This window comes from Lycium ferocissimum, chromosome 2, assembly GCF_029784015.1.
Source record: "Lycium ferocissimum isolate CSIRO_LF1 chromosome 2, AGI_CSIRO_Lferr_CH_V1, whole genome shotgun sequence".
NCBI lineage: Eukaryota > Viridiplantae > Streptophyta > Magnoliopsida > Solanales > Solanaceae > Lycium > Lycium ferocissimum.
This window is the reverse complement of record NC_081343.1, coordinates 69,631,271-69,642,963: the sequence shown is the minus strand read 5'-3', so window position 1 is coordinate 69,642,963 and position 11,693 is coordinate 69,631,271. Positions and strand designations below refer to the sequence as shown.

Sequence of the window (11,693 nt, the reverse complement as noted above, 5' to 3'; positions counted from 1 at the left end):
TTACGGATGCAGCTGCTCTATCCAAATGAAAGCGAACGTCATCGATGTATGTGTGCATGAGGACCAAATAAATGAAATAAGTGATTTATTTCGAACGGATAATCACCATTAATTACCAATTTATCATAAAGAAAGATTTCGGGTATCTTTGGTTCAAGAACTAGTTGATCATGTTGCAATTGCATGCAATATGGGGATAAATGACTTTTTAGGCCTTTACAAAAAAAAAAAAAGTTTGAAGTCTTCATTTTTTATACATAAGAGATCTGAAAAGATCATTTTCTTCTATTTAAATTGTAAGAGACAAGAGATCTCACTTCCTCTACAATTTGTGAATTATTATACAATGAATAATAATACATGAACTTTTATTTGGTTAATAATACGTAGAGATTGTATGATCAATGTAATACATGAATTACAACATAGTAGCGAGGAGCTAATTTTAAATGTGACTTTATCTTTGGGTACACGGGACAACAAATAGAGACAGTTAGCATATGTCATATATTACAAGATATTTTCATATTTTAATTTATTCTGCATAAAAAAATAATACATACTAAATAGATGGGAGAAATGATTTTTTCAATCTTTACAAACTTTTTTTAGTTTTATGACCCTTTTACAAGAGATTTTATTTTTTACACATAAGAGATCTAAAAAAAATCATTTTCTTCTATTCAAATTGTAAAAGGGTAAAAAATCTTATTTCCTCTAATTAAATAGATTCACAAACTATGTCAATATTAATATTTCGGATTTTAATACTCCTATAAAATTGCGGCACATAAAATTTTGTTCACCTAAGACTGACATAGTCACCCGAGATGATATCATCATATTCTTCTTCTCTCCAAGTTACACAATTTTAAAATGTTATATAGAATTTTAAATTATTTCGTGTTTGTCGTTTCTCGTGATATACAATTGACACTGCCATATTTAAATGATGACGCGCGTAGCTCACTTTGAATATGCATGTAAATATAGTTGTTAGACTTAAGCTAGCTGCCAACGGATTAAGATTTAAGTAAAGGTGGCAACCGGTTCCAACCGGAACGGTTATGAACCTAAGGGTTCGTTAAAACCCGAACCGCTTAATCGGTTCCGGTTTAACAAAAAACCCCAAACTGAACCGGTCCGGTTTGGAGTGTTAAAATCTATTTTTTTTGTTTTTTTTGTATATATATATATATTATAGTATTTATTAGTATATTGTAGCTATATTTACATATGTTATACAAGTTATAATTAAAGTTTAAATATTTACCGACTAACAGTCCGGTTAATATGTATATATATATGTATAACTTATATATATTATATATATATATATATATAACTTAATATATATACTATATATATATATATATGTACTATATATATATATATATATATATATATATATATATATATATATATATATATATATATATATATATATATATATATATATATATATATGTATATGTATAACTTAATATATATATATATATATATATATATATACTTATCTATATGTATAACTTAATATATATACTATATATACTATATACTATATATATATATATATATACTATATATATATATATATGTATATAATATATATATACTATATATACTATATATTATATATACTATATATACTATATATATATATACTATATATATTATATATGTACTTATATATATACTATATATACTTATATATATATATATACTATATATACTATATATATATGTATATATATATATATACTATATATACTATATATATATATATATTATATATATATACTATATATACTATATAAACTATATATATACTATATATATTTATATACTATATATACTTATATATGTATATATAATATATATACTATATATACTATATATATGTACTATATATATATATATACTTATATATATATGTACTATATATATATATACTATATATACTATATATATATATATATATATATATATATATATATATATATATATATATATACTTAATATATATACTATATATATATTATATACTATATATACTTATATATATACATAACTTAATATATATACTATATATACTTATATATATATACTATATATATATATATACTTATATACTATATATATATATATATTATACTATATATACTTATATATATACTATATATACATGTATATATATATACTATATATACTTATATATATACTATATATACATATCTACTATATATACTATATATACTTATATATATACTATATATATTTATATATATATATATATATATACTTTCATTTTTTTTTTTTTTTTAATTTTTACCGTTTAACTGTCCGTTCATTTTACCGGTTTAACCGGTTTCCAAAAATCGAAACCGGACCGGTAAACAAAAACACGGTTAACCGGAACCGTTAACCGTTCTACTGTTCGGGTTCCGGTTTAACCGGTCCGGTTAACCGTCCGATTCTAACGGTTGCCAAAACTAGATTTAAGATCCAGTCCAGTACATTTCTATCCAGTACTGTCCGGTGGAGCACTTGATTTTTGACACGTGTCCTAATGTAAATTAATGGACAAGATCTATTTGTTTTAACTATGGTTAACTTCTGATTCCCTCCCTCTCATCTATTCCTCTTTCGTCAATTTCAATGATGTCTCACTTCCATTTACTTCCAAGTTTACTTCCGAGCTTTATGGGTCTATTTCTGGCTTTTTAAAAAGAATGTCAATTTTAGGCTTATAATTTAAATCATCTTTTCATTGGGAAATTTCAGTAATGTACAATTTGTACATTGTAAAAATATAGCTCAAAACTTACACTGCAAAAATATAGCCCAAAAATACTTTTATACAATGTTATATACTTATATACAAAAGACGGGTTATATACATAAAACGGGGTGTATGAACAAGAATTGCACTTTTATACAAGACAGATACATTATGTATATAGACATATAAAAATGTATAATAGTGTATGAGAGGTGTGTATATGGGTGTATACATACACACCTTTTATACACTATTATACAATATTATACAGAAACTAACTCCAATACGACCAACGATGAAGTAGCAGCAGCCACCAGCCATCGCCGGAGTTTCGTTCTCCGATGAACTCCAACACCACAAACGACATCCGACGAGCGGCAGCGGACTTTCTCCCTCTCCGATCATCTCTATCTCTCCCTCGACGAGATCACGCCAGAGCTCCGGCGAAAACCACCAGCCACACCACCTAGCTCACCACCACTAGATTTGAGTGGATTTTCTGGTGATCGAGAGAGAGGAGGCGCGACAGAGAGAGAGAGGAGAAGGAAGAGGGAGTGGGTCATTTTTTTGTAAGATTTAAAAATATGGGTCAATTTTGATAGCATTGTTACCCTAACTAACATACAGTGTAATAATTTCTTTTTTAATTTATAGGAGACATGATATGTTCTAGTTTATTTCTCTTTTTTTTTTAGATGCTGAAGGATTATGTGTCTTTCATAATTCAATTTCACATTCTGTGCACAAAACAGCCTTATATCATTCAGGACAAGATTTCATACTACATTGGTTTGCAACTATCCAAGATCACGTCATCAAATGATGCCTTCATGGGCTTTAAATATTTGGGAACAATGAAAAACCGACAATTACCAAATCTATAAAGAGCAATGAAATGGGAAGAAGGAGAGAGTGAGATAGAGAAAAGGAGAATAACATGAGAGCTCTCGATTTTGAAAAAGGAAGGAACAAGAGAGAAGAAAGTGACGAAGGTTAAGAAGACAAATATTTGGTCTGGATTTTGGAAGAAGGAAGATAGAAGTAAGAGAGGGAAGTTAATCATGGTTAAAACAAATAGATCTTGTCCATTTAAATTACATTCGGACACATGTCGAAAATCGAATGCTCCACCGGACAATACTGGATGGAAATGTACTGGACTGGATCTTAATCCGCTGCGAACCTCACTGCCAGTGCCTGACTCGACTCATGTGCGATTCTTTTCTACAATTTTTTTTGGTTAAAGAAGTAATCTAAATAACCGTCTAGCCAACTTAAATTAAAAATAATATAACATATATATAATTTATTTTATATATATAATTTATGTATAATATGTGTACAATTATATATAAAATTAGTGTATAATCTATGTCTAATGGCTGCGAAAAGTAAACAATGAATTTGATCAGCTATTTTTGTGTGTGTGTGTGTGTGTGTGTTTTTTTTTTAAATATAATCATATGAGATTCAAATTTACTAGCTCTATTAATCCATATTCGCATCATTTATTAAGGAAAAAGCGCTACTTATCAAGAATTTCTCCATTCACAATTCGAATTCGAGACTTCTAATTAAGGGCAGAGGAATCTCATCATTCCAACACATTCTTTGGTGGTTCTGAAAAAGGGGCTATTAATTGAGCCACATAGGGAAATTGAATCATGCATCTAAAACTTATAAGTTCAAATCTGTAGCAAGACACAGAAAATTTCTATTACACTGGATCACAACACATAAAATGTAAAGAAAAAAAGTACTATCTTTGTCCAAATTTATGTGATACACTTTTCTTTTTAGTCTGTCCCAAAAAGAATGATACATTTCCTTATTTGACAACAATTTAACTTTAAACTTTAACTTTTACACTTAACGAGATATCCATAACCACACTAATATCTTTGGCTTATTTTAGACCACAAGATTCAAAAGTCTTTTTTATTTCTTAAATTCGTGCCCAGTCAAACTATACACATAAATTGGGACGGAGGGAGTATTTGCAAATTTCAAGTGGATCTGCTTCATTTGGCTATACATTAGAATTGTCAAACCATATCCAACATGATACCTTCTTTTGTAGAATCGTGCCAGCTTGTACTTCTGTTATTTATCTCTATATATAGAGAGGATGTGGCCAACATATGTACTCCAAATTAAGCATACAACATCATATTACAAGTGATATTTCTCGTATAACGTAGGAAACACATGAGTTTGTCTATGCTCAAGAATCTTTTGTTCTCCCCTCTTCGTGGTTTCATCCACAAAGATTTTCATGGGGTCGTTGACAGAATGACTCTCGTCGACAAACCTTTGTTTCTGGTAATTTTTTACTTCTAAAATTTCCTTAATGCATTACTGCTTCAGAAAAACTAGATTAAAACTACCTTTAGAACTGCTGGAAAACTCCTCCTATGATAAATTTATTGTTGGTGTTGCAGTAAGCATATGTCATATAGTATTTGGTTTGTTGAAACCACTCTTTCATTTTGAATGGTTATATTCTTTTAAAAAAGTGTTATACTTCAATTATTGGAGTAACTTTTTACGAGAGATGCGTCCTTTGAGTTGAGGGTCTATCGGAAATAACCTCTTTACCTGCGTACACTACTCTCTCCGGACTCTAGTGTGAGATTATACAGGGTATGTTGTTGTTACGTTGTTGTAGTATTCGTCCATTGAAAGGAAGATTCTAGATAAAATCATAAGGTTTGATTCTAGATCCTCAAAGCTTACCATTACTTCATACTTTTTTGATTAATTTCTTCTCCTATAGAAATATTTTCCAACTTTTCCATTCTTTTTCTTTTTTTTAGTCCTAACTGTGATGACATGCATGCAGATTGTTCATTTCGTTGATAAACGGAATCTGTGGCACCGGCTACCGGTGTTCTTTGGGCTACTTTATCTTGGAGCGCGACGGCGCCTTCATCAGAAATACAATTTGATTAACGTCGGTAGAACAACTACCGGCGTTAGATCAAATCCGTCAGATTACCCTTATAGAACTGCTGATGGTAAATACAATGATCCCTTCAATGAAGGAGTAGGCGGTGAATTTTCTTTCTTTGGCAGGAATATGCTCCCTGTTGATCAGCATAACAAGGTATATGACTGCTTATTGCCAATTTGTGTAATGGGATTATAAATTAAATTATAATTAAGTCAAACGTATACTATGATGGTGTTAATATTTTTTACACTAGCTATCAGTGTATTTTAATATATATAGTAGGAATACTATATGTAATCTCACTTCTTATGGACAATGCTTTTATATATATATATATATACTTTTAGGTAATTTAATGATATAAAAATTATTTTATGCTGTCGGTACGGTATAGAAGTTGAACTCTATAGGGCTATATATATATAAAAAAAATTATTCATCAGCACATATGATAGCAAGGGTGCATGGAAACGAAGTTGCTCTTTCCTTGATAATAATTTAATTATGGTTCACTGGTATGGGTAATTGGTACTCCTGTTTTCATTGCTGTGCACGGTGCACTCAAAAGCTATAATAGAACATCCACAACAGGCCACATACATGACTTGATCACTGCATTAAAATCGATATCATAGCACTGAACTACGTATCATATATAGTATTAGCTAGGATGTTTCATGCTTTGTAATTCAAAGTTGGGATATTATAGCTTTTTTTTGGGACAAAATTAGATTATTAGCCCATGAAAATATGATCCACCCAACGGGTTCAATTTGACCAGCGCATTTATTAGCTCGGTCAATTTTAGCCAATTCATTTTAGCCCATCTAAAAATTGATTGCTGATGTATACCCTAGAATGTACTAATATGTAGCCCAAATTATTCCATAGAGACTTTGTAAAAATATTTTCAAAAAGATATTTTTATTTGAGATGTTATAAATAGCCATAAGAAAAAGAATAGTTTTATAAGGTACTTAGTTATCAAATAACAAATAAAGAAATTAAAATTTAGTAAGAATTGGCGGGTTAAGTTATGACCCTCTTTTTAGCTCAACCCGTTTCAACCCAAGTAAGCCTATTTATTAACTCAACTCATTTTGACCCGCTCAAATATAGCTCAACATGCCCATTTGACACCCTTAATTTTCTTGTAAAGGCAAAATCAAGAGATCTAATTTTAATGAATGTTGTGTTTTTCAAACTGGCTTTCACCTTCCTTTTTTTTTTCTTTTTTTTTTTTTTTGATCAAAAAATGAAATGCAGTTAAAGAAGCCAGATCCAATGGTAGTGGCAACAAAGCTGCTAGCCCGGAAAAAATTCGTGGACACAGGAAAACAATTCAATATGATCGCTGCCTCTTGGATACAGTTTATGATTCATGATTGGGTCGATCACTTGGAAGACACTAAGCAGGTACTGCTATTTATAGGCCTGTTCTCGAAGCAATTTTCTAATGATAATCTTTTCCTATTCTAAATCGAGAATATCATTTCTATTTTTATCTTTGTAGAACCAAAAAAGTAAAATTTGATATCAAAAATGAAGTTAGGTCCCTTTTTGTATTTCTCTTTTATATTTTTATTGCAAAAAAGTCCTATTTAATTAGCTTAAACAAAAAATATATTAAAAATTCCGTATTATGACCTAATAGCAAATGATGTATACTGCCCAAAAAAAAACCTTAGCGATATACTCTGTATATTATTTGAAAGGAAACAAGAAAGTTTCGGCAACACCCTTTTCATAGATTTTTGTACCAAAACAAATTGTGTTTTTCATTTAATTTGGAAAATTAATTCGTGATGTATTTTCTTGGTACCGTAAATTTTGTGCACAGATTGAACTTAGTGCACCAAAAGAAGTTGCAAGTAAGTGTCCACTCAAGTCCTTCAAGTTTTACAAGTCCAAGGAAACTCCCACGGGCTTTTACGAAATCAAAATCGGTCACTTAAATATGCGTACCCCTTGGTGGTAAAATTTCTTGCTCATATATATATATATATATATATATACACATACATGCATGTATTTAGATGTTACGTTATTCGTATTTGTACATGAAGGGATGGAAGTGCTATTTATGGGAGCAATGCAGATGTTTTGAAGAAGGTAAGAACTTTTGAAGACGGAAAGTTGAAACTATCAGCAGATGGGCACCTCGAACAAGACGAAAATGGAAAAATCATTACTGGTGATGTTCGCAACACTTGGGCAGGACTTTTGGCACTGCAGGCGCTCTTTGTTCAAGAGCATAATGTTGTTTGTGACGCTTTGAAGGTACTAATCATATTAGACTCAAAGGCGGATCCGAGATTTTATACTTCTATTGTTGCTACTTTTTTAATGAGGATTTTAACGCATATACAGGATCTAAGCCAAATTTATTCAGATAAATCAGTAGCAAATTTATTAAATTCGTGCCTGAATAGAGTTTTAGTATTATACACTATCGGTGTAAAAAAAAAATACACTGTTGGATTACATAAAGATAATTATAGCTAATTGTAAATAAAAAATTGGATAATAAATATGATTTATTACCTAGCACAACATGTTAAAATATAGTGAACCTAAACCCATCACGTTAACTATTATGTATGTTTTCATTGGAGATTTAATTTGTCATGTGTTTTCTAACCTTTTTATAATTACTTGATCTGTATTGTTGTAGAAAGAATATCCAAAATTGGAGGATGAGGACTTGTATCGTCATGCAAGATTGGTGACTTCTGCTGTCATTGCAAAAGTTCACACCATAGATTGGACCGTTGAGCTTCTCAAAACCGAGACAATGCAAGCCGCAATGCGAACCAATTGGTTAATACTTTCATTCACTAGTTATTTTTATTTATCACGCGACTCATTTATTAGGTTTTTGTGTGACTAAATATTTCATATTGCAGGTATGGTTTACTAGGAAAAAAATTTAAGGATACATTTGGGCACTTTGGAGGTTCCATTTTGGGTGGTTATGTGGGATTGAAGAAACCTGAGAATCATGGAGTGCCCTATTCCTTGACAGAGGAATTTGTAAGTGTGTATCGGATGCATCAACTTCTACCTGATAAACTTCAGCTAAGGAGTGTAGATGCAACACCTGGACCAAACAAATCTCTCCCTTTGACCAATGAGTAAGCCTTTTTGTGTATAAAATCTTCTTGATATTAACTTTTACACAGTAACATTGTGAATACTTTTTATACTATGAAATCACATAATAATAATCACAATTAACTGTACAAAGTGAGATTAGTAATTGTCATGAAATTATAGGATCCCAATGAAAGATTTAATTGGGGGCAAAGCAGGGGAGCACTTATCAAGAATCGGGTTTACTAAGCAAATGGTTTCAATGGGCCACCAAGCATGTGGAGCTCTTGAGCTTTGGAATTATCCAGTATGGATGAGGGATCTTATTGCCCAAGACATTGATGGAACTGACAGGCCAGATCCTGTTGACCTTGCAGCTCTAGAAAGTGAGTTAATTTTATACTAATATTAGTTCATTTTATACATATTAGAATAAAAATAATGTCAATTTCAAGTATGATTAATCAACTTTATCCGCTATAACAATAAAGTTATTTAATTATATTCGTCACGTTAACTTAAGTTACTTACTATATACAAATTGTTGAAAATACAAATGATCAAAAAATCTAGTTTTTGCATCGAATTATACCAGATACGTTGTCACCTCAACACTTTTTCACTCTATAAATTCAGCATTAGCAAATAAAATTTCTTCCATGTAAAAATATTGACAATCCATATTTTTAGCAAAGACAATATAAAAAACTTCTTTCTATTATGTTTCATTTAAATGTTATTTTGTATATATATATAAAACAAGTAAATTAGATATTCTAATGTTAGTCCATACGGTTAATTGATTATTATGTTTGGATGACAGTTTATAGGGATAGAGAAAGAAGTGTTGCTAGGTACAATGAATTTCGCAGGAGGATGCTGCAAATTCCCATCTCCAAATGGGAAGATTTGACTGATGATGAGGAAGCGATTAAAACACTTCGTGAAGTATATGGTGATGATGTAGAAGAATTAGATTTGTTAGTAGGAATGTCAGCGGAGAAAAAGATTAAGGGCTTCGCCATCTCTGAAACTGCCTTTTTCATATTCCTTCTCATGGCAACAAGGTTAGTATTCCCTCTGTTTCAATTTATATAGCTTGATTCGAAGAAAGAATGTCAAATTAACTAATAATCGGTGTTAATTTAGACATAGCATCTTCAGTTTTTTTTAAAAAAGAATTTACACATTTAGAAACAACATAAAAAGTATTAAGACTAACAAATTGAAAATGAGGGAATACAAAAAATGACAAAATTACTCCATTTATTTGTAACTCGTTTTGTTGTGCTGGTTCGTTTATTGCTTTATCAAAATATCTAGTCAGATTGGTCAAAATAATATAATAGACGTGTCAAAATTCAACCCGAAAAAAGCATACAGACCAAAATTTTGAGATTGAAAATTATATGAATTGGGAAGAATTTGAGAATAATGTCAATTTAGAAGAATTATGTGAAAGCAAAATTAAAAAAATGAGGAGTTGCTGGTTTATGCTGGAAGTTTGAGTTATGACTCATTATTTGACTTATTTTCATCCCATCCATGTTGATCCAAAAAAGGTTTTGCGCATATTGATTTATGACTTGTCTATTAACTTGACCTTTTTTATCAGCTCAAATTTAACTCAAATTATCCCATTTTCCACCTGTAGTTGGTCAACAAGGAAAACAACTTTCATACATATAGTACGTATTATGATTTTTACAATATATATAAGTGCCATGGGGTACGAACACAGCTTCCAATAGCTGTACCATGAGCTTCACAATTTGTACACGCAATGAATGCTTGTATCCTAAGCTATATAACTTGTACACTTTATCCAACCTTGTTTTTATATCCCTGTAGACATATGTCATAATAGTCTTAATATTTATTTATTCTCATGTATAGGCGTATGCACTTAAATTTTAATTCTCCGACACATTTATTTTTTTAAATGCACTTTTACTTAGGCGTTATGCAATTCGATTTTAATTCTCCTACACAAATTTATTTTCTCCGCACTTTTACTTGTTCACTTTTTGACTTTTCACATTCTTTGCCGAATATTTATTCTCTTCTCACGTATCATTGTATACGTACGCACTTCCAATTTTAATTTTCGACACACATATTTATTTCCCCGTCTACTTTTACTTGTATATATAAAATTACTAATAGAAAGTTGATTTGAAAAACCGCAGGAGGCTAGAGGCAGATAGATTTTTCACCAGCAATTACAACGAGGAGACATATACGAAGAAAGGACTTAAATGGGTGAATACAACTGAAAGCTTGAAAGATGTTTTAGATCGACATTACCCTGAAATGACTGAAAAATGGATGAACTCCAATAGCGCCTTTTCAGTGTGGGACTCTTCTCCAGAACCTCACAATCCTATTCCACTCTACTTTCGTGTTCCTCAATAATAGACCCCTCATTTATACTTAACGAAGTTGAAATATCCAAAATAGTGTGTTTGACTATTAATGTTTACCTACAAGTTTAAGGTTCCTTGTTCTATTGTTGAGACAGTTTACATAATTGTTTCAGTTTGTACTATTAATGATATTCATCTTTAACTACTGTTTCTTAATAAGAGAATTGCATTTTTACTTTATAATGAAGTTCAATATTTTTATGTACCAAGTAGTGATGTACCAAGTAGGAAACTTTGTAAGATTAATCCTCCTATTTGACGTCTTAAAAGAAGTATTAAAATTTAACTGAATCGAACAGAAATTACAATGATTGGAGTTGGTAGACAATTCTAATTTTATTTATGAACAACAAATTCATTTTCTTGCGCGGATTGCCCCTTCAAAGGCGATGGTCTTTAATTTTCTCCCCTCAAATTACTATTCTTTAATTTTTATCCT

General features: G+C 30.4%; 1 protein-coding gene across 1 annotated transcript; it reads left to right on the top strand.

The window, feature by feature from the left end:
* Window positions 1-4,936: 4,936 nt before the first annotated feature.
* On the top strand, window positions 4,937-11,437 carry LOC132047180 (alpha-dioxygenase PIOX-like). The gene is made up of 10 exons (XM_059438109.1): window positions 4,937-5,104; window positions 5,625-5,888; window positions 7,002-7,151; window positions 7,576-7,709; window positions 7,802-8,015; window positions 8,410-8,555; window positions 8,642-8,869; window positions 9,012-9,214; window positions 9,652-9,895; window positions 11,018-11,437. Exons 1-10 carry the CDS (start codon window positions 4,991-4,993, stop codon window positions 11,241-11,243), a joined length of 1,923 nt encoding a protein of 640 aa, XP_059294092.1. The 5' UTR covers window positions 4,937-4,990; the 3' UTR covers window positions 11,244-11,437.
* Window positions 11,438-11,693: the final 256 nt, after the last annotated feature.

Bases quoted from the DNA above. Each gene is read 5' to 3' on its own strand.
- LOC132047180 (XM_059438109.1), top strand. From the start codon at position 4,991: ATGAGTTTGTCTATGCTCAAGAATCTTTTGTTCTCCCCTCTTCGTGGT. The intron at 8,556-8,641 runs GTTAATACTTTC...TTCATATTGCAG, and splicing joins GCCGCAATGCGAACCAATTG to GTATGGTTTACTAGGAAAAA. The intron at 9,896-11,017 runs GTTAGTATTCCC...GAAAAACCGCAG, and splicing joins TTCCTTCTCATGGCAACAAG to GAGGCTAGAGGCAGATAGAT.